This window comes from Narcine bancroftii, chromosome 4, assembly GCF_036971445.1.
Source record: "Narcine bancroftii isolate sNarBan1 chromosome 4, sNarBan1.hap1, whole genome shotgun sequence".
Classification (NCBI taxonomy): domain Eukaryota; kingdom Metazoa; phylum Chordata; class Chondrichthyes; order Torpediniformes; family Narcinidae; genus Narcine; species Narcine bancroftii.
This window is the reverse complement of record NC_091472.1, coordinates 104,774,075-104,798,416: the sequence shown is the minus strand read 5'-3', so window position 1 is coordinate 104,798,416 and position 24,342 is coordinate 104,774,075. Positions and strand designations below refer to the sequence as shown.

The 24,342-nt window shown below is 42.7% G+C and overlaps 1 protein-coding gene across 15 annotated transcripts in view; it reads left to right on the top strand.

Annotated features, from left to right (window-relative positions):
- syne1b (spectrin repeat containing, nuclear envelope 1b) overlaps window positions 1-24,342 on the top strand; it is a 665,691-nt gene that overhangs the window by 182,910 nt on the left and 458,439 nt on the right. For all 15 annotated transcript variants that reach the window (XM_069932310.1, XM_069932313.1, XM_069932309.1 and 12 more), the window contains 7 exons: window positions 4,483-4,647; window positions 7,874-8,008; window positions 10,387-10,545; window positions 14,129-14,346; window positions 16,389-16,497; window positions 17,699-17,863; window positions 20,261-20,428. In XM_069932310.1, the coding sequence (XP_069788411.1) occupies window positions 4,483-4,647; window positions 7,874-8,008; window positions 10,387-10,545; window positions 14,129-14,346; window positions 16,389-16,497; window positions 17,699-17,863; window positions 20,261-20,428 (1,119 nt within the window). The remainder of the gene's footprint in view (window positions 1-4,482; window positions 4,648-7,873; window positions 8,009-10,386; window positions 10,546-14,128; window positions 14,347-16,388; window positions 16,498-17,698; window positions 17,864-20,260; window positions 20,429-24,342) is intronic.

The window sequence follows — 24,342 nt, the reverse complement described above, 5'->3', positions numbered from 1 at the left end:
AACTTCCCAAAATTCATCACTCACTGTTATCTCAATTGATATTATCTCATCTGCCCTAACCTTTGCCCACTTTCCCAGTTGATCTTCAGCACCCTGCATAATGTTTAGGGAAAAAAAAACATTTTTTCCCCTGTATTTGCCCCTGTACTCCACAGTCTTAAATTTGTAATCAAGCAATTCACATGTGCTTAAAGTGCACATTCAGATTTTATTCAAGGTTATTCGTATATATTTTTGTTTTGACTACGTAGAAATTACAGCACTTTATATACATAGTTCCCCCATGTCAGGGCATCATAATGTTTGGGACATTTGGCTTCATAGGTGTCTGTGAGTACTTGGGTCTGTTTAATTGCTTCATAACCATATAACCATTTATTGATGCAAGTAGAAGAAAGCTAGACTTGCTTCGAAGCTTCTGGTCACCTTTGGAGTCTGTAGTTGCCATTTTTCAACATGAGGTCCAGAGTTGTGCCAATGAAGGTCAAAGAATCCACTATGAGGCTGAAAAACAAGAATACAGGTCAAGTGCCCCTTATCCAAAGACTGAAAAGATCCAAAAACCAATTTTATTTAGCACCGACATGATGTCAGAAGTGGGATAAAATTCAACACCTGACTTGCCCACTGACGCACTGTTGGTCCCAATTTTACTACAATAACGGTGGGAAAAAAAAACCCAAATCTGGCTGGGAAGATGCAAAATGGAACTGGGTTCAAGTCTTCAGCATCGGCTGCAGCCGGACTCTGTGATTGCAACTCCATTCCCAAAATCGGGTGCGGTGCCGTTTACATCGAAGAAGTTGGCCTCTGATTCCTGGGGAAGAGCAGGGACTGCAGTAGGGGACCAGTGGGGAGGTGTTGACGACTGGCAGTGGCAGCTGAGAGGTCAGGGAACAGTAGGGAAGTGTCAGGAAGTGTCAGGACTGGCGGTGGAAGTGGGGAGGTATTTGTGACTGTCAGTGGCAGTGGGGAGGTGTTGTGGACCGGCAGTGGCAGCAGTAGGGAGGTGTCAGGGAAGGCGGTCTTTTTTAAGCAGAAATCAAGTTTTTGTAATGAGTATTAAACTTTATTTCTTGTGAGTTTTCCACTTGTGGCATCATGTTGGTGCTCAAAAGGCCTGTTGTTCTTATTTAACCACTGATGCTATCATGCTGGTTAGTTCCATTGTTCCAAAATACAAATAAAACCCAAAAAGCAAAAATCGACTTGAGACATTGCCCAAACCATAGGATTACCAATATCAACTGTTTGGAACATCATTAAGAAAGGACGTACTGGTGAGCTCAGTAATCACAAAGGGACTGGTAGGCCAAGGAAGACCTCCATTGCTGATGACAGAGGAATTCTCATCATGAAGAAAAATCCCCAAATGCCTGTCTGACCGATCAGAAATACTCTGCAGGAGGCAGGCATGGTTGATTCAATGACAACTCTCTGCAGAAGACTTTGAACAGAAATACAGAGGCGACATTGCAAGATGCAAATCACTAGTTAGATACAGACACAGGATGGCAAGATTACAGTTTGCCAAGAAGTATTTCAATGAGCCTGCAGAATTTGGAAAATGGCCTTGTGGACAAATGAGACTAAGATTAACCTGTATCAGTGATGGCAAGAGCAAAGCAGAGTGGAGGTGTAAAAGAACTGCCCAAGATTCAAAGCATACCACCTCATCTATGAAACATGGTGGTGGGGATGTTATGGCCTGGGCATGTATGGCTGCCACAGGTGCTGACATCCTTATCTTCTTTGATGATGTAACTACTGGTGGCAGTTGCAAAATTTATTGGTGTATAGAAGCATTTTATCTGCTCAAGTTTGAGCAAATGCTTCCAAGCACTTTGGATGGTGCTTCATCCTATCCTATAGCCAGACAATAATCCCAAACATACTGCTAAAGCAACAAAGGAGTTTTTCAAAACTAAAAACTGGAAAATTCTTGAATGGTCAAGGCAGTCACCCGATCTAAATCCAATTGAGCATGCCTTCCATGCGCTGAAGAGAAAACCCAAGGGGACAACGCCCGAAAAAAGCAGGAGCTGAAGATGGCTGCAGTAAAGGTCTGGCAGAGCATCACCAGAGAAGATACTCAGCACTTGGTGATGTCTATGAAACACAGACTTTAAGTAATCTTTGCATGCAAGGGATATGCAACCACATTCTGAACATGGCTAATATGCACACCATTCCTGTGTCCCAAATATCACAGTGCTCTGAACAAAGGAGTTTAAAAAGTGCTGTAATTTATACATCGTCAAACCAAAATGTATACAAATAACACTGAATAAAATCTGGGATGTGTACATCAATCATGTGAATTGTTTCATTCCAAATGTAAAACTATGGAGCAAGGAGCAAATAAAGGAAAAGAATGTGTCTTTGTCCCAAACTTTATTGGGGGAACGTTAGATGCTGATGAAACTTCAGACGACCTTCTTCACTGTCCATTATACCACCAATTTTGTAAACTTGTCAATTATTCTTTGACAAATCATTAATATATGTATCAAACAGTATTGCATTGGGCCTCAACTCCTGTGAGGTACCACTGGTCACAGGTCTCCAATATGAAAAGCAACTCTCCTCGATCACCCTCTGCCAATTTTATAATTACCCAATCTTTCAGAATATGAATCAGACTTCCATGAATTGATATTATTTGTCCATAGAGCTTCCTCCCTTGGTATTGCTGACTGGGTCATTGGGCTTGAGTTTGAATTGAATTGTTTAATATCACATGTAAAGAGATGTGAGCTTTCCAGATAAGTCAAATTCTACAAAGCACAGTATTGTTCTATGCTGTACCGCATAGAACAGGCTCTTTGGCCCAACTTGTTCATGTCATCCAAGTTGGCATTCTGGATAACCCCTTTTGCCTGCATTTGGTCCAGATCCTTACAAGCCCCTTTTATCCATGAATCTGTTCTAATGTCATTTGAATGTTAATTATGCCCACTTGTTATCTTAAATTTGACCAATATTTGATCTTCTCTGTTAACGTCCTCTTTAAATGGGTCGGTTTCACTTCTTATTTGATCATCAACTTGAACGATACTTTGGGATGTTTTATCACAATAGAGTTGTTATATAAGTGCGCATCTTTCATCACTTGCCCAGTTACAATTGCCTTGGTTACTTTTGCAAACACACCTCTCCCCTTCTGTTAACTGCAGAGCTGCAGTAACTAGACGAGCAACATGGTCAAGGACCAAGCTGACACTCTGATGAAGCACTGAGAAGGTGCTGCACTCTTGGAGACATGGGCTCTTGCATGAGCCCTTCAGCTGGTTTTCAGCCAGTCACTTCAGGTGGATGTAAAAGGTGAAAAATAATTTCCTAGACAGAGATAACAGAGGCAAAGAGCTCTCCAGCACTGTGGCCTGCCTCGGCCATGCTGAGCATCACTGATCCCGTTTACAACATATGGTCTGCAGTCCTCTGTGTCTAAACAATTCAAACCCTTGTCCTGATAGATAAACATTTCTGCTTATACCACCCTCTCCAATCTCCAACTATTCTTGGGTGAAAATAATCTTCCTTTGATCTCCTCCATTCCTCATACACCTGACCTTAAACTTAAGCAGGTTAGTTATAAACACCTCTGTTCTGGGGAGAAGTTTATTAGTGTTTATATAAGTTAATTTCTAGAACATTGAGCATCACAGCACGGTACAATCCCTTTGGCCCATGACGCTGTGCTGAACTATGTAAACTTGCACAACAATCTAATTTCTCGCTATCCATAACCCTCTATTTTTTATGCATCCAGGTGCCTGTCTAAAAGTCTTTTAAATGTCCCTATTGTGGCAGCCTCCATCACCACCCCTGGCAATGTATTCCAAGCATCAACTACTCTCTACGTGTAAATAAAATACTTATCCCTGACACCTCCCCTAAACTTTTCTCTCCTCACCTTGAACGGCTGTACTAGTTTTCCTGGGAAAAAGGTGCTGGCTGCCCACCAGTGGCCCATCTTAACTGTGAGTGTGCACAAAACGGTCTATGAGCGTGCGTGCACAGAGGAACTCAATGAGCTCACACTTGTACATGCGTGTGCATGCACACTGTCCTTTTTGTGCAAATGAGCTAGCACAGCTTAGAGGGAACACTGCTGCCCACCCTATTTAGGTTTATAATTTTAAATTTAGACATACAGCACAGTAACAGGCCATTTCGGCCCATGAATCTGTGACACCCAATTAACCTCCGCCCCCAGTATGTTTCCCATCTATGCCTCTCATAATCTTCTAGACCTTTATTAAGCTTTAGTTGTGTTAGCTTTGTTTCATAAGACACGTTCTCCAATCAAGGCTGCTATAACACGCCTGATATCCTCTTAACTATGCCCCAAATGACTCAGGCCCCTGATTACTGGATACTGTAAAGTGACTGCTATTTTAGAAAATGACAGTTAAATGATTTGGTACACTGTGGACCATTTTGTTCTGTATCTTCATCCTTTATGGTGCTTCCTGACAGGACATGGTGGAGCAAGGGGCCAAGTGGAGGAAGCACATGGAAGCAAACTCCAGTTTGCTGAAGCGATTTGAAGACTGCAGAAAGGAGTTAGAACTAGTCCTGCATTCAGCTCAGAGCGCCCTGATGGAAGAGGGCAATGCTGAGCGTCTTCTGGCAAGGCACACGGTGAGGGCCGTAAGTTCTGGTGAGGCCAGGTGGCACTTATGGTTCCTTCCAAGGTTGTTTCGTAGGGAGAGGCAGGGAGTCCCAAGTCCAGAAGCAGTCTAGAGCTGGAGAGATGGGATAAGATGGAAATAGGGAGGTTGTTTCCATTGGATGGTGAGACGAGAACTCAGGGACACAGCCTCAAGATTCAGGGGAGTAGATTTTGGACAGAGATGAGGAGGAACGGTTTCTCCCAGGGAATAGGGAATCTCTGAAATTCTCTACCCAAGAAAGCAGTAGATGCTTCATTAAACATATTTAAGATACTGTTTGATAGGTTTTTGAAGATTGAGGGAATTGAGGGATATTGGGAACAGGCAAATATGTGTCCAGATCAGCCATGATGTTACTGAATAGCAGAGCAGGCTTGATAAGCCGGATGGCCTCCTCCTGCTTATATTTCTTATGTTCTTCTGAGAGCTGTCACAGAGCAGGGATCACAAGAAAATCCCAACTTTCTGACTCTGCACAACAGGCCATTTTGGCCCACAAGTCCGTGCCGCCCAATTTACACCCAATGAACCTACATCCTGGTACATTTTGAATGATGGGAGGAAACTGAAGTCCCCGGGGAAAAGCCATGCAGACACAGGGAGAAGCTCTACATTTCAGATTTCTAGTGTAAGCAGTTATTTTTATTTTCCAGATCAAAGGTATAAGTACAAAGTACAGATGCACCAAAAATTCTTAGTTGCTGTGACCACACATCTATTTAAGATACACTACTTACAATAGTATACTTTAACCTACCCGAGTGTGGAAAGAGATAATAAAATTAATGGATAGACAGAAATAAATATTCAGTTATAGTTACTGCAAGAAAAGAGAAAGTGATGTTTCAGCGGTGCAGACAGGTCTTTTTTGGTTGTCCTGGAGTAATTCATGTTTATGGTAGTACAAGAGACTGTTATATCTGTACATTGCCCTATGTATATGACGATAAACTCTTATAATCTCCTTCTGTGGTCCCATGGGGATAGTAGAACAGTGGCCTCATTAGTGGGGTCACCTCATGAAGTGGAATGACCCTTAATCAGTACCGAGGCTTCAAATTATGGATCTTGAATCTCTGGTCCTCTGATTGTTTGCTGCTGTCAAAAGGCATTGTTAATAATGAATATAAAAAGAACCAGTCATTTAGAATAGATTAAACAAATTTAAATTATTAAAATAGGAATTGAGAAAAATAATATTTACAAACAGGTCACAGAAATGGAAACACTTAAGAGTGATTAAAATCGAAGAATATATTTCTTGACACAAACCCACATCTACTTTCACAGCCTGAGTTGGCAGACATGTTCAAGGGCCGCACGATATTTGCTGGCAATAATGAGCACAGAGCTGAGGGGCCAGAAACACAATGCATCCATCCCCTCAGTTCAGCACAGATGTGCTGGCATCTGACCTCCAGCCCATTCCTGACACTTGCACAGCTGCTAAATTGGGACAGACCAGCAAGTTGCATTCAACAGTTCTTCAATGAACTGCCTGCTTGTCCCACTCCCCAATGCCACCTCTGCTCTCTTCCTTCTCCCTGTCTCTCTCGCCTCATCATCTCATTCTCTCTCTGTCCATCACTTTCCCTGCCCTCTTACTCTTAAAACCTGCTTTATTCTCTTTCAATCTCACTTTCTTTCTGTCATGTTATTTTTTTCTCTTCCTTTTTATCTTTGTCCTTTTCTCTGATTATCTTTTCTCTTTTTCTTCTATCAGTTTTGCTCTCTCTCCCATGGTTCCCCTTCTCTCTCTCTCTTTTTCTGTCTCTCATGCTCACTTGCTCAGGTGAATTCAGCTGTACTCTCTTCCCACTGAAACATTGCCATGAAGGATGTATGAGGCTGTTCCACCAGTGCTCAACCTGAGTCAAGGAACCAAACCCTCAGAAGCCAAACTCTCCCCCAGCTATGGATGTAGCATCAACTGCTCATTGAATCTCTGCACCATGAACTCACTATAAGTGAGATTCTTCTCTGTTAAAATTATGGGTAAGTAATGTTATGATCCTAAAGGACCCCAAAACCCAGCAGCAATAGGTATTCACCACAACAAGTAGTTGCTTAAACAAAAGTTGTTTTTAATTATTTTTAAACATGAAAACAGAATCACACTTTAACTTATCACTATTAACTAAACCAACTTAATCCCCTTCTAATTCTAAGTGCATTTGTGTGTAATGTGTGTGTAAATTTAAGAAAAGTTCTTTGGTTCACAGTTCAATCTCACTTCTCATTCTTCCAAGTTCACTGGTTGCAGGAAATTCTTATACTGTGCACAGAAAATTTAACATGTATAAGGTTCACCAGGCTTTGCTTGAAAGGTAAATGTTTACCGCTCAGGAAGGTTCTTGTAGGGTTTGCAGAGAGAGATTTGTTGTTCCAGGATTTCCACAACTGAGATACCACCATTAGTCACCTCAATGTCTTGCCCCATCAGGGTTCTCCAGATGATAACCTCTTTCTTTCAGGCTACCACAGAGTTTCTATTCCTCTTATTCCAAGATAAACATCAGACGGGTAGTACTTCCAGCCATCCACCACTCTGGAGCTTCTGTTTCAGTTCCAACCAGCTTCTCCTGGCTTATTACAGCTTTGTGTCACACACAGTCAAAGACTCCCTTCTATCTGTCTCTCACTCTATCTGAGATTCAAACTCTCAGCAGCATGTCCTTCTCTCTCTCCATCGCAAAACCTCTCCTTCTCCAGCAAACAATAGGAGTTCGTCTTTTTGGTCCATCTGTTGTTTTAGGTAAACAATAACCTCTCAATGACCTCTGAGTGAGCACTTTGCAGAAAGGTCAAAAGCCTTGAAAAAAGGTCCAAAACTGACAACCTGGCTCTGGTTGTTCTTCCAAGACAATAGTCTATTCATTTCATAATTTCATTTCAATTAGCACCTACTTGTGAAATGTCCATAGCTTTCTCCGTAGTTTCTATAAAGCCACTGAATATGAATTATCCAGTATTTCAAATAAGATCTCTTTTAAAATGTGTGCATGTATGTAACCTACTCTAATTTTACCAATTTATCTCCCAAAAACATTGCCAAATATTCTATCACAGTAATGATCAAAATTGAAGTGTATGCTCAGACATTTCAGAAAACAATCAATCCACTTGTACTGTGTGGGATGAGATGCAGGCTGATGAAATGACATTAATCTTATTCACAATCCTTTTCCTCCAAGGATTTCTTCAGCCAATTTGATCAGCAGATACTCAATGCCTTTTTGAAGGCTTGTGATGAATTGACTGACATCCTTCCCGAACAGGATCAGCAAGATCTCCAGGAGACGGTCCGAAATCTGCACAAACAGTGGAAGGTCAGCACTGGGTACCGAACCACAGGGGACTTTTTTTTTGGTATAAAATTGAAGTAAGAAATGGCCATTCGGGTCTTTAACCACCTCAGCCATATAACCATGGTTTAATTTTAATTCAGAGATACAGCACAGTATCTCATGAGCCCACGCTGCCCAAATACACCTATGTGACCAATTAACCTACTAATCCTGTACATCTTTGGAATGTTGAGGAAGCCAGAGCACCCAGAGGAAAACCGATGCAGGTTACTGGGAAAATGTACAAACTCCTTACAGGCAGGTCGCTACATTCTCACTTTGTTTCCAAAGGCTTCATGACCCACTTCCTGAAGTTCATTAAAGATTCTCTGGCAACAATCTGGCACCAGGCTTTGTCACAGACTTGGCCCAAATAGGCAAAGGAGCTGATTTCCAGAGATCAGATCAGATTCACTGGCTTGATTTCAAGGTTGTATATATGCATGACATTCAAGAATACTAACAGGTCTGAAGTCAAAAAGGCACCTGGAATCATTTCAGGACCTGCAGTGTCACCGTACATGAATGTGATGGAATGCTGCGTGGTGGAGGGGGTGGTGGTGGTGCTCTCCCGTTCTGATGGCCCGCACCAGACCGCCGCTGCCTTGGAGGCTGCAGCCTTTGAGATCTGGGATGCTGAAACGCGATTGCTGCCATCTTGTGCCATGAACTCCTTGAATTATCAATGTAAAAGAATCCTTCCCAATAGTAAAAAAGAACTTTATATTTTCAAACGAGCCCTCGCATTTGTGGCTCCTTGAGGGTTAGAATTCTGGATTTCCATGGCCTCTGGGGGTGACATTTAACAGTATTACACCAATGTGCTGGAGAAACTCTGCAGGTCACACAGCATCTATAGGAAGTAAAGGGGAGCCAATGTTTCGGGTCTAAGCCCTTTGACAAGGTTTATTTTTACTTCCTATGGATGCTGCATGACCTGCTGAGTTTCTCCAGCACGTTTGTGTGTTGCACTTAACCCCAGCATCATTTATCTGTGTAGACTGAACATTTACAGTAGGGGACAGTGTGTTTCTCCACTTAGCTTCTTAAACCCTAACGTTTGAACAGCTCAATTAGAGTTCGACAGCATGGAAGGAGGCCCTTCAGTCCAATTCAGTTCCAATGGCCCTTGTCCCTCTAACCCTTTCCAATCTGTGAACTGTTTCAATATGGTTTAAACAGTTGTCCCCGCTTCTACCACTTTTTATGGAAGAGATGACAATTCACGCCCTCTATTCTGTTCATGATTTTATCAACTCTCCACCTCATCTTCCAACAATATAAAGATATGAGGATGAGTTTATACCATCTGTAAACAGCTCCGTTTGCACATTGTTGATCAGCTCCAGCCAAAGGAACACAAGCCTTGAAAGTGTGACATTTAATATCTGGTGTTGTCATGGTGAATCTACATTATTTTTCCACAAAGGCCAGCATATGTTTTCTCAAGAAAATGACCCAGGTGTGAACATTGGGCTCCAGACTGGGAAGTTCTGCTCATTGAACCTCTGTTCTCTAATCTTTGTAATCCAACACCTTGGGATGAAACAGTGCCAGAAAACTCAGTTGGTGTGGCTTGGCCAACCTAGCGGTTAATGCGAGTGACCCAGGTTTGAATCCAGCTTTGTACTTTCTCCCCGTGACATCTGTGGGTTTTTTCCAGGTGCTCCGGTATCCTCTCACTCTTCAAAATGTTCGGAGTAGTAAATTAATTCAGTGTAATTCGGAGGCATGGGTTTCAATTGGCAGATTGGTTTTTACCATGGTGTGAATAAAATTGAAAAAAAAATGCAATATAATCTGCTGGGTCAAGCAGGATCCGTGGGGGAAAACGAATGGGCGATGTTTCAGACTGGAACACTCTGTCTCAATGGCTGAAAATGTCGACCATTCTTTTTATTCCATGGATGCTGCTTGACCCGCAGATTGTGTTAAGCTTCAGATTCCAGTGTTTGCAGTATCCTGGGTATCTCCAGAAGACCCAGTTGGTCAGGCAGAACTTGTCAGATATCGTTCTGCAAACTGACAGGCCGAGTTTTTGCAGCATCTTTTATTTTTATTCCAGATTTCCAACATCTGCAGTTTGTTTGTAATTTAATTTGAGTTGAGAGCTGATATTTTGTGACTACAGCACACCGTGCACATTAGTAATGCTGAGGCCAAGAGTCTGGTGAATAAGTCGATGAGGTATCTCTGATATTGCATGAAATCTGTCATCTTAATTTTATTTCCCATATACTTAGATCCAATGTGAGTACATGTCCAAATGTTTGATGGGATATGGATCCAAATGGCTTGCAAGATGAGAATCATCCCTTGTATAGATCCACATTTTAATGACATACTTTGGACTGTTGCAGGATCTTCAGGCCGAAGCCCCTTACCATTTGCTTCAGCTTCAGATCGAAACAGCAAGAAATAAGCTGTTAGAAGTTGTGGAAGAGTGCAAGTTGGAACTGGCACAGGAGAACAAGTTGTTGGGCAGCATGAACAGTGAAGAGCTCATTGTACAACACAGGGTAAGCCTGGGGAAGACATAAAAGGTAGCATCACCAGCTACCACTGGTGACTTCAATGGGTGACTGGCTTTGGAGCAGCTTCCTTCACCCACTGGAACCTTTTCAAGTTTATCATCACTTGATTGTATCAAAATCCACAGATGAAACAGCATTTCTACAGACCACAGTGCTGACAGAATGCACAGTACATACTAATCATGTACAGAGTCACATATATCATTTAAAATAAATGTATAAAATATTTTGGGATGATTTACTTGGTTACATCACTCTCACAACCTGTGGGAAGAAGCTATTTCCCAGCCATGCAGTCCTGATTTTGATGCTCCTGGTTGTAGTAGGTCAAATATATTATGTGTTGATGAAAAGTGTCCTCAATAATTCTTTGAGCCATATTTAAGCAACGATCCCAGTACACATCATCAATAGAGGAAAGGGATCTCTTCGGTTGTTTTGCTGATGCTCTGTGCTGAATTCCATTCCGATACTTTACGGCTACCATCCACACAATGATGCAGCCAGGCAGACATTCTAATTGTGTTCCTGTAAAATGTTCTCGCGTAGCCGTGCCCTCCTCAACTTTCTTAGGAAGTGCACGCACTGCTGCGCCTTCCTGACTAATGAGGAAGTTTTGTGGATCCCAGATTAGTCATATAGGATTTCAATAGAGAGAAAGAATTAAAGTTGATTTTATCAATAAGTGGATGTTGAAGCCAGCTTAGCTACAAATGAAAGCATTGTGGAAAATCCAGAACTCTGGGTCACTGTTTAAAAATATGGGCTTGTCCTTTTAAGACAGAGATGAGGTAGATTTATTTCTCTCTCTCTCTCTCTCTCTCTCTCTCTCTCTCTCTCTCTCTCTCTCTCTCTCTCTCTCAGATGAATAAATCTTTAAATTTAAATTTAGACATACAGCATTGTAACAGGCCATTACAGCCTACGAGCCCATGCTGCCCAATTAACCTACAATCCCCGGTATGTTTTTGAACAGTGGGAGGAAACCTGAGCCCCCGGGAAAACCCACACAGGGAGAATGTACAAACTCCTTACAGACTGTGCGGGATTCAAACTCCGGACCCAATCGCTGGCACTGTGACAGTGTTGCGCTAATCGCTACGCCACCGTGCTGCCCTTTGGAACTCTGTTTTTGTACCAGAGTCTTTGAATGTTCTTAAGGTGGATGTAGGTGGCTTCTCAATAAACGTGCAGTGAAAGGTCGGGTGTACTGTGGAGTTGACGTTCTAATCAGATCAGCCCTGAACTTTTGAGATTGTGAGGCTATCTTGAAGACTGAATACAACCAATGAACTGCTGGTGGTTCTCACTGGGTCAGGCAGCATTTGTGGGTAGAAATGGTCAGTCAGCATTTTGAGTCAAAACCCTTTATTGTGTCTCGATCTAGGGACCCAACTCAAAATATTGACTGTCCATTTCTCCCCACGGATGCTGTCTGACCTGCTGAGTCCCTCCAGCAGGTCATTGGTCACTCAAGATCCCAGCATCTCCGCCTTTGTGCCTCTCTGTTGAGGGCTGAATTCATAATTTAAGAAAGGCCTTTCATAAAATAATAATTGCAAGGATTTCCAAGGGGAGAATTGTGTTTGACTTATTTGTTAGTTTATTGAGACTAACTAACTTGTGAGTAGCCAAAAGGAAAACTGGTGGTTGTGGTGAGTTTGGACTCTCAGAAAAGCTTGGTAAAATGCCACACAAAAGGCTATTGTAAAATTAGAGGACGGAGGATTGAGGGTGATATAATGATGTAGGTTGTGAATGAGTTCATAGCCAGAAAAAATAAAAGAATAAATGAAATAGGGAAAGAATAAATAAGAAAACTGTTATAGACCATAAAACACAGCACTTTGGCTGCATGTCTGTGCTGAACACAATGTCCAAATCAAACCAAAAATTCTGCTGCTTGCCCTTGACAGATATCCTTACCTCCCCTTCATATTCATGAATGTGTCTATTTGGGAGCCTCTTAAATGCCACCACTACTCCTGGCAGCCTGTTCACGGCATCCACCTCTCTCTGTGTGAAAAATTTGCCCCGTACATCTCCCTTAAACTGGGGACAAGAATCTGGCTGTTCAAGTTAAGTTTATTGTCATCTGATTGTACAAGTACAGCCCGATGTGACAGCGTTCTCCGGTCCTTGGTGCAAAAACACAGACACATAACACATATACAGATAAACAATATCTATGCAGGACAATAAATAATAAATATTGTTTAGTACAAATGAGAGTCGCAGATGTTTAGAATGAGCAGTTCCTTTGGTCGTTCAGCACGTGGGAAGAAGCTGTCCCTTAGTCTGGTGGCGCTGGCTCTGATAATCCTGTGTCTCTTCCCTAAAGGCAGCAGCTGAAAGATGCTCTGTGCAGGGTGGAAGGGGTCTTCAATGATTTTGCGTGCCCTCAAACAACGATCCCGGTAGATCACATCGATGGGTGGAAGGGGATGGGATTTCACCTGATCAATGCCTTTCGTGGTTTTATAAACCTCTATCCATCCCAGCCTCCGACGCTCCAGAGAAAACTGCACACGGTTGTCCAATCACTCCCTCACAACCAGGCAACATCCTTGTAAACCTCTTCTGTCCAAAGCCAATTATGTTGGGTGTTTGTGACCATGAAAATGTGGATTCCTGCTGTGCACAATCTATTTTGAGGACTTGGATGAATACCGTTATATATCCAGGCTTACTGATCATACAGAGCTGGTTAGCACTGTGAGCTGTGAGGAGGTGGTCATGAGGTCGTAATATAATGTGAACAAAGTGGGTGAAAGTAATCTTTTTACATTGTGCATTTTTAAAAATGGTGAGGTTCAGAGCTGCTCCATATACACAAATCACTGTGCAGGCACTGCAGGCAATCAGGAATGCAAAAGGACTGTGGAGCTGTATTGCAGGAGTATGAGGCACCTTATTCTATGAGGTAGAGTACTGGTGAGGTCTGACCTTCCCCCTTAAAGAATGATGCACATGCTAATGAGAAGGTGCAATGTCCGTTCACCAGATTCGTGGATGGGAGTAGGGTTTTGCCTCGAGTGGAGATTAAGTGACCTGGCCTATACGCTTGTTAGTTTGGAAGAGTGGGAGTGGCCTCATTGAATCTTGCAAAGTTCTAATGGTCCATGATGCAATAGATGCGGGAATTATCTTTCTCCTGGTTGGGGTGTCTGGAATTATCCTGTTCTCAAAATAACGAGTTGGTCATTCAGGACTTGGATGAGAGGAATTTTTTTCATCCAAAGGGATGGCGAATCTTTGAGTGTGGTGGAGGCTCAGTCTCTGAGTGTAGTATTCAAGGCAGAGGTTGATAGCTGTTTGTTGATGTTTTGGTGATGTACCTTGATGTTGTAGTTGCACCCATCCACACAGGTGAAGGCCAATTCATCACCCTCCTTGTCTGCATTGGTGGTGGAGAGGCTTTGGGGAGTGAGGCATTGGGCACAGAGCACATTGACTATTCTCTGGGTGATCAGTCAGATTTGAAGACCGCTGCGTGTCTGACCAGAACTGCTAAACCTCAATCAAGAGAATGACTTAATCAGATTGACCTACAAATAACTTCTTTCAGGAATTTTTCTCAGACAAAGGCAAGCACGAGTGGTGCAGGAAACGAGGCAAGGTGATTGGTGATCTCTGCCAGAAGCTTCCCGAAACTCGGAAATATGACGCAATCAGGGCAAAGCACGAAATGGACAAAACGACCCTGAGAGACTTGAAAGGACTGATTGACGCCACCTATCAGAAATTACTGGATCAGCCAGACAAATGGAAGGAGTTTGAGACAAGGTAACAGTGACGTGCAGTGTGCTCACCTTGAACGTCCAGCGTGCAGAGGTTATTGGGGCCAAATTGTCCATACTAATATTTCTGCGTCAGAAGGGAATTCACTTCCTTTAACCAGATGTGCAAGACTTTCTAACTGGATCGGTCGGTCATGGATGTAGTTGAACAAGAAAGTCTGCAAATGCTGGGATTGTAGTACAATACACAAATGTGCAGGAGAAGCTCAGCAGGTCATGTAGCATCCATAGGAAGTAAAGGGTGAGCAATATTTTGGGTCTGAGCTTTTCGTCAAGCAGATGGGCACCCGAATAAACAGGTGGGGAGAACTGGGGGAGGGAAGAGCAGGGGAGGAGCACAGGCATGACCTGTTTAGTTTCTCCAGAATATTTCAGACATGGATGTATTGGTTTCCTTAACCCTTGTGCTTTTGAGGCCAGTTTGTTTGATATGTTCAAAAAGGAATTTGATGTGGCCATATTGGTTAAAGGGTATCAACTGGGATGGAGGGAAGTAAAATACTGAGGTCAAATGATCATCTATGGTCATATTGAAGGTGGTACTTCCTCCTGCAGTTTATTTTCTATATGAATGGCTGCCTTTCTCCATTGTGCTTCCTTTGGACCAGACACACTTGTTAAATAAAAGATGGGGTACAGGTGTGTAGGTGTAGGGTTTCTGCCCTCGTTCTGGAACTAACTCCCCTGCTGCCATCCTTCCCTCTTCTGACAGTCAGTGGGGCTTGAAGGATCTGGTGGAGCAGTGGTTTCACCTCATTCGGGGGTTTGTCATGGATCTTCACAAACCGAACGTGAAGGAGGAGGTGAGGGAGATGGGAAAGACCAAAGGTGCAGGCTGTGTTGGGGAAGACAAATGTTCTTGCCTTCCAGAACGTTCCTGAAATATGGGGGGTGTGATGACATATTGCTTGAGGTGGCCGCTGGTGCTCTGGGGTCAAGCCACCAAATTAGACTGCTCTAAGAAAGTCAAGAGGAGTGGCACAGTGAAGGGTGGGACCAAGACTGGAAGAGGATAGAAAGCAGGAGCAGGGAGGTGGCCAGCGATTTTTAGTGGCATCATGGTGAAATCAATAGTCAGGCAGCTGGAGTACTGAATTACTGATCCAGAGACGGCTCAAATCCTACATTGCAGCTGGGAATTACATTCAAACAACTAAGCAAAAGAAAGTCCAGTCATGGTAAAGGTGACCATTGAAATGACCATTTCATCATAATTATCCATTTAGTTCACACTCACGTTCTTCAGGGGAAGAAAGTATTCGGTCCAATTCTTAAAATGACTCCTACAAAGGAGAAACCATTAACAGAGAGCAGTCCTCTACGTGACTCCAGACCCTACTCATAGTTAACTGGAAATACCTCAGTCCAGAGGCAAATAGGCAGGGCCAATTAATGATGGCATTTCCAGTGGCTTTCGTATCCAGTGGATCAATACATAAAGGTTCGGATGTTGTTCTCAGTGGCTGTCCATATCAGAGAGCGGTGCTGCATTATTTCAGTGCTTTCTTCAGGTGCTTGTGGTAATCCTGCCTGTAGTAAAGGGAACGAAGTGAGGGTTGGCAATGACTACTACGAATGATTATAAATGGAGGCGAGGCTTTACAAGATGGAGCAAGTTGTGGATGTTTAAGGGAACTTGGTTGGAGGATGAGTGGGGTGAGGGTGAATGGGAGAGATTGTATACCAGAACTGTAGGGTGAGATGGAGTCAGCTTGTCTGCAGAGTTGCCTGGGGTGGAGGTGAAGTGAGGAGACTGTGAAACAATTTTGATGGAACAGGTGCTTGGAGGATTGGTGTGGAAAAAGAGGTGATGGACTGGGTAGGTTTGGGTTTAACTGGAATAACCCCACATGAGGGTATCTGGTCTGCTAAATGCTGCCCAAATCCTATTCTCCTATCCACTCTTTAAATAGTTACACAATCCTGTTGTTAACCTAATCACATTCTGCAACCCAATGTCACTTCATATGTTCTCCTCTCGCAAACAAGGTCTTGAGATTTTTCTCAATTATTTTTTTTCTATTTTAGATCTTCCCATCTGTCCGCCTGGCTTCTGAAAAAGAATAAGCAGCTAAAGGAGGTGAAAGGTGGAACCACCGATCCCATGAAGTATAATGATTTGAAATCTGCACTGGAGGTTGGTTCATTGAACAGAGAATCATACAGCATATGACAGACCCTTTGCTCCACGATATCTATGCAGACTATGACTTCAGTTTATCCCACCTGCCTGCACATGATCCATATCAGGTTCCATATCCTCTGCCTGTTTATCTGCCTCTCCAAATACCTGTTAAGCATTGCTATTGTATCTGCTTTCACCACCTCTCCTGGTCGCATGTTCCAGGCACCAAGCACTGTGCAGAAAGTTGCCTCACAAATCTCTAAACCTTTCCGCTCTCTCCTAAACCTTTGCCTTTAATATATGGCATTTCCGCCTTGGGAAGAAGGCTGTCTGCCCTATCCCTGCCTCTCATAACTTTATACATGTCTATCAGCCTCCGACACTCCTCAGAAAACAATCCAAGTTTGTCCAACATTGCTAATAATACTCTTTATTCCCAGCAAAACTTTATGAAGCCTCACAAAATACCAAACAAAAGCAGAATCAATGTTAATTTGGTGTAAGAATGTGATGTGAACAATCAAAGAGTTGAGGACACACACTGGAAGTCAGCTGTAGAAAGCTAGTCTGGCCCAGTGACATTGGACTAATGATGATGGTTCAGGAATAATCCACGAGGTTGGCCTGGTTGGGGAATGATGTTACAGCCTACACTGGGTCTTGGCTCACTGGCAGCCTCTTGCCTCGGGTTCATGGACGAAGAGAGTCATGGTGTCATAGAGGAGCACAGCAAAGAAACAAGCCCTTTGGCCCAACTTGTCCACACTGGCTACATTATCAACCTCGATTAGTCCCATTTGCCTATCTCCAAATCCATTTAAACCTTGCCTATATGCATACCTGTCTAAATAGTAGGTTGTTCACAATTCCTCCACAACTTAATGTGGGAAAAGGCTCTTTGCCTGAATGAACAACAGACCATGTAAGGGGATATCAGCGCGGGTAACTACAATTGGCCCAAAAAGTGGGTTGTCAGGACTAGCAAGGGGAAAAGAGAGAGAGGCAGAGGGATGGGATTTCAGAGTCTGCAATCTGAACCGATGCCAATGGTGGGAGAAAGGAAATCAACAAAGGGGCACAACACCAAAAGAATGTGAGTGTTGAGGAAGGATGTTTGACTGGACAAGGGCGCACATGTTGGGACAGGTCGGGAGGGAGTAGAAAGCACGGATAAAAATAGGAATGTGCATGGATGGTTTTTTTATCCATTCAGGAAATTAAAGAGGAGGCCAATAAAGAAGAGCCAAGCCTATCGTGGTTACGATCCAGACTTGTTGCACTGACACCGATCTCTTCTGAGAACATAGCACAAAGAAAAGAGGGTGAACTGTCCAAGCTATCGGCAGAATTCAAGGGGCTCCTGACACAAATTGTGGAGGTACGAGAACTATCCAAGACTAGTAACGTGATGTGGAACTCATCTAATTTATGTGGTGTCTTCATAACAAGTCCAGTTGTGATGATCACTCAAATTAAATCAGTTTCATTGGTTCAAGAAGATTTTTTATCCATCAGTGATCAGGCTCTTCATCTTCTCTGTACTATTCTAATTGTAACTATTAACTACTCTGGAACCACCGAAAGATCTGTCTGCACTATTGAAATGTCACTTTTTTTTTCTTGAACTCACTGCAACTATAAATATTTATCTAGCTATCCTTTTATATTTATTATCTCCTTTTCTGTCTTTGTACATTGGGGTAATTTAATGTATACTATTGTCGTTGGTGTATCTGACGTACCCATGTGGCTGCAGCAATACACACACACACCCCCGCCCCTCCCCACTGACTGTTAACTTAAAAGTATAAGACATACGAGCAGGCGGAGGCCATTTGTACCCTTGAGCCTGTTCTGACATTCGATCTGTCCGTGGACTCAATTCCGACTACCCGCCTGTTTCCCATAACACTTAATTCCCATATTCTTCAAAAGTTTATCTGTGTCTTAAATAGACACGATATTCCATGTGCGGCCTCACCGACACCCTGTACGGCTGTAGCAGAACCTCCATACTCTTGGGTCTCTCTACACAACATGATGCAATTATTTTTCGCCATCTTATCTACTGTTTTTCTTCCCAAAGAGTAAATGGCTTCACATTTACTGACATTGTACTCCACTTTCCGGACTGATGACCATTCACTTAACCTCTCCATATCAGTCACTCAGATACCCTCACAAGAGTGGTGCCCCAGGTCAACAAGAGACTGCAGAAGCTGGAGCAACACACAAGAGGATCCACAAACACAACAGAGAGTGAACTTTTCAGGCCTTAACTGCTCATCAGTATTGTCTCACTTTTCCTTAGCCTGAGTAATCCCTGGAATTAATTATCCTCTGTTTTGTAAGCACATACCTCCTGGTAAGGAGGTAATACCTGTAACACAATTCTGCTGGTGTAGTCACACTAAGGCCCCATGTTTCTGTATCTGTACCTCTAATTGCTGCCAAGCACCCACAGACTTTTAAGTTTGACTCAAATTTTATCTGAGAAAATATGCCGAGTACAGTGAAAAGGGCATGGAGCACAATTTACAGAATAAAGATTGCAATGAAAAGGAAGATCAATTTGTATCAAGCAAAGGCAGCATATGAGAGCACTGATGTGGGTTTCATTCAGATGCCTGAGATATCCTACCTCCTACAAGAAGTTTAGTTTCGCCTCTACAGCCATCAACTCAGTCCTTACTCACATCTCCTCTATTTCCTGCACATCTGGCCTGGCTACTTCTGCACCGTTACGGATCAAGGACAGAATTCCTGTTGTGCTCACCTACTAGCCTCCGAATATCGTCCTCCACAATTTCCTTCAACATGATTCCACTACCAGGCACATCTTCTGCCCTCCTCCTCTCTCTGTTTTCTGCAGGGACCACTCCGTCTGTGATTCCATTCATGCCTTTCTACTAATCGCCCCCTCATTACCTACCCCTATGACCTCAGGAAGTGCTACATTTGCACCCACACCTCCTCCCTCAACACCATTCAGGGCCCAAGCAGTGCTTTCAAGTAACGCAACACTTCACATGAATCTGCAGGAGGCACCTGCTGCATTCTGTGCTTCTGTTGTGGCCTCCTCTACATTGGTGAGACTGAACACAGACTCGGAGATCATTTGGTTGAGCACCTTTGCTCTGTCTGCTGCATCAGCGAGAATCTCCCTGTGGCCAATTATTTCAATTCCACACACCATTCCCACTTTGACGTGCCTGTCCTCGACCTCACAAACTGCCAAACTGAGGCTCTCCGAAAATAGGAGGAACAATATCTCATATTCTGTCAGGGCCTGCTCCAACCAGACAACGTTAACATCCACCTCCAATTTCTGTTAAATCCCTTCACTGGGTCTCTTCCTTTCTCTATCTCTCTGTCTCCTTTTCTCCAGTTCCCCACCCCTTTCTCTTCCCTCTCCATTCAGAGAGCTAACCCTTCCCTCCATCATTTCTCAGCTTTTTTCACTTCTACCATCTCACTTGTATCCTCTTACCTGTTAGCCTGTGCTCCTCCTCTTGACCCTTCCTCCTTATTCTCTTCTCCCCTTCCCCTTTACTATTCTGGTGCCTTCCTGCGTTTTGCTCATATCTGATGAAGGGCTCAAGCCCGAAATGTTCTTTACTTCCTGTTGAATTTCTTCAGCACATTTTGTGTTTTGAATCTTTTAAGTGAAGATGCATGTTTGCAGATGGAATGGTTTAAAAAACCCCTTCCCTCTTGCACTCCTGAGTTGTATAATGCTGTTTGGTTTGATGTGCAAGTCTCTTGTATCCCACAGTCGGATAAAATGCTCTGCATTGTTGATGAGTGCATCCAACACAAAGATGACACAAAGAGGGCCTTGGGACAACTTATTGACTCCCAAAAGGATCTGCAGGCCGAGAAGGAGAAGATGCTAAATTTGGAGAGCCTGGAGGAAGCTCAGCAAGTCCATCTGCGCCATCAGGTACTGACCTCACCTTATTAAGACATTGGTTCGAGATCAGGGTGGCATAATTAGCGTAGCACAATGCTATTATAATGCAAAGACTGAAGTTACTGGAACTGACAGCTTTTATTAGCAAGAGATGAAGAGCATCCCCTGAGTTCTGGCTCACACTGACCCAGACTCAAACTGGGGGCATGCTTGTGTCATGACAGCCTTTATGGGGGATAAAGGGAAGGAGTCAGGAGCCAGCCAGTGCGAGCAGGGTTGAACATATAAGGTGATATCATTTACATGCACAATAGTGGTGTTTCACCACATGAATGTTCTCCCTATGATTGCGTGTGTTTCTGCCGGTACTTCGGTTTCTTTCCTCATTTCAAAAAACATATGGGGTTTGTAGGCTAATTGGTGTATTTGGGTGACTTGGGCTTGTGGGCTGGAAATGCATGTTACTGTGCCGTGTGTCTAAAAATGTTGTAAAAATACAGAGAAGTTCAAGTGGTTCACTTTTTCAGGGTATAGCTATACAAACAGGTCTTTTGTTGTACTGAGTCCATGCTGATCATCAACGACCTATTTACTCTAATCCATCATTGATCCTCTGTTTTATTCTCCCCACATCCTCATCAACTCTCCCCAGATTCTCTTAATTCCAGAGCATGGGTAGAAATGGAGGAACAAGATGGGCAGTGTGCGACAGAAAGAAACCTCTGGCCCATTCATCCCATCTTCTTTTATTGTGGCATCTGCCCCATACATTGCCAACAAAGTTTCCAACCATTTGCAGCAGTCAGGCTCAATCCATTGCTGAACACCCAGTTGCAAAGCAATTAGTTGTGAAAACAAACAACCCCTCTTGTTTTTTTATCCTCCTTTCTCAGCAAGCTGACATTAGATGACTGAGAAGAAGCTCTTCAGTCAGTGGCCTGTACAGCTGAGTGCCTTGCTATTGCCACCTCACAGAGTTGACCAATAGTAGGGAGTGCATTAACATCCTACAGAATAAAAACACGTCTGTTCTCTCCATGCTGAGCCTATCACATCACTTGGCCTTCTGTGCCTTGACATTTCAAGTGCTTGTCCAAGTATTTCTTCAATTATCTAAGAGGACCTACCTCTACCCTCCCACTCAGACAGCATTTTCACGATTCCACCCTCTGTATCCTCCCTCTCAACCAGTCAGAACAGTCTCTTTCCCAACCCCCTTCTTACTTACAATCTGTGCCAGTTGGCAAATGAAAGCATCCAAATAATAATTGTTGTTTTAAAAATTTATACCTCTGCCATTTGTCTCTCAAGTTGCTAGCAACTGCTGCAGGAAATTTCTGGAGATTCCTGGAGAGTTGGCCCAACCAGTTCCTGCCTGCATTTACAGTGTCCTATATAATGTTTGGGGCAAAGACACTTTTTTCCTTTATTACCCCTATGCTCCACAGTTTTAAATTTGTAATCAAACAATTCATATATTATTAAAGTGCACATTCCAGATCTTATTCAAAGTTATTTGTTTACATTTTGATTTGACCGTGTAGAAATTACAGCATTTTTTATACATTGTCACCAAATTTCAGGGCACCATAATGTTTGGGACATATGGCTTCACAGATGTTTGTGATTACTCAGGTATGTTTAATTGCTTCACTGGTGGAGGTAGAAGAGGGCTAGACTTGCTTCTAAGCTTTTGATCACCTTTGGAGTCTATAGTTGCCAATTTTCAACATGAGGACTTGAATTATACCAATTAAAGTTAAAGAAGCCATTATGAGGCTGAAAAATAAGAATAAAACAATAAGAGTCATCGCCCAATCCTTATGAATTTCAAAATCAACAGTTTGGAACATCATTAAGCAGAAAGAGAGTACTGATGAGCTCAGTCGTTGCAAAGGGACTGGTGGGCCAAGGAAGACCCCCACTGCTGAGGACAGAAGAATTCTCGTCATAATGAAGAAAAGTCCCCGAATGCCTGTCCAACAGATCAAAAACACTCTTCAGGAGGCAGCATGGATGTGTCATTGACCACTATTCAGAAGACTTCATGAACAGAAATGCAGAGACTACATTGCAAGATACAAAGCACCAGATGGCCAGATTAGTTTGTCAAGAAATATTGTGCCTTCTACCTGTCGGGTCAAGTGCCCATCCAAAAAGAAAGGCAGGAGAGTTCCTCCTGTGTCCTGCCCAGCTCTCTTCTATGGGGATCGAGCCACAAAAGAAGATGCTGTTTGTGGGGCCTAGCTGTGTGTACAATTAGGATGGCAGTGGCCACATTACAATTACTTGATTCAGCTTTATTGTCACATGTGCCAAGATGCAGTTGCAGAGGTTGTTCTGCCTGTAAAGTCATCATCTGACTGTTCATAGTCAACCAGACAAAACACAACTTGAAGATTGGACAGGGAGTCAAAGACAAAACACAGGAATAATTAGTGCTGAGAACACAAAAATAAATTAATGCTCACACGTTTAGTTTATTTTTCAATTTAGGCATACAGGAGGAGGAGTCACGTGATGGAGTAGTGGCCGGTCAGGGAATTCCAGCCCTCTCCGGAAAAGTTGAAAAAAAACGCACAAAACACAAAGGTACAAGAGTAAAAATTAAAACAAAGTAAAAATAAAGGTGAGAAGAAAATGGCAGCGAAGAGAGAAAAGTCGAAAACAACGGGAAGAAGAGAAGATGAAAGAACGTCGGAAGAAGAAGGTGAAGGCCTTACCTGTTCGAGGAGGCCCGCCGCGGAGAGAGAAGCCCGCTCCCTCAGGTCAGTGGAAGTCCCGGGCTCAGGACTACAAAAATGGCTCGCAGAGCCGAGTAAAAATGCGCAACCGCGCATGAAAAAAAAACACACTGACGGGAGGGGGGGAACAGCTGCGGAGTCGATCTCCACAGCTGAGAGAGACACCTGCAACACAGCAACAGGTGCAGAACATAGAAAATAACGAGAACAAGAAAGAAGAGGGTAAAAAGAAAACAAGGAAACAACAGATGGTCAATCCAGAGGAAGAAGAAGAAGAAGAACAGAAAGAAATGGAAGAAGAAGAGAAAGGTAAGACAATAGATATATCTTTTTTTAAAGAATATATGGAATCAGTGAAAGAATGGCAATTACAAGAATTTAATGAGATAAAAAGAATTAAGAGTGCAGAAGAAAAAAATGAATAAAATAGAAATGGTCATATCAGAGATAGGAAAAAGAGTGGATAATGTGGAAGAACGAGAAATAATCGTAGAAATGGAAGTAGAGGACTTAAAAGAGAAATTAGAAGAATCTAATAAAAAAGTTAAAGAGGCACATGAGCTGTTAGCTCAGAAGATAGATATAATGGAAAACTATAATAGAAGAAATAATATAAAGATAGTGGGCCTAAAGGAAGATGAAGAAGGCAAGAATATGAGAGAATTTATAAAAGATTGGATCCCTAGGGTCCTAGGAAGACCAGAATTACAGGAAGAAATGGAAATAGAGAGGGCACATAGAACATTAGCCCCGAAACCACAACCGCAGCAAAAACCAAGATCCATTTTAGTAAAATTTTTAAGATATACAACAAGAGAAAATATATTGGAGAAAGCAATGAAGAAAATAAGAGAAGACAAAAAGCCACTGGAATACAAAGGTCAAAAATTTTTTTTCTATCCAGACATAAGTTTTGAATACCTGAAGAAGAGGAAGGAGTTCAATACAGCAAAAACGATCTTATGGAAGAAAGGATATAAATTTATGTTAAAGTACCCAGCGGTACTTAAAATAGTTATTTCAGGGCAACAAAAGAGACTATTCTAGGATCCAGAGGAAGCACGAAAATTTGCAGAACAACTACAAAACAAGCAGAGATATGAAGACATGTAATGAGAGTAAAAATGACCACGAACTATATGTATGTGTGTATATGGGTATATATATGTAGATGTGTATGTATATGTGTGTATACATGAA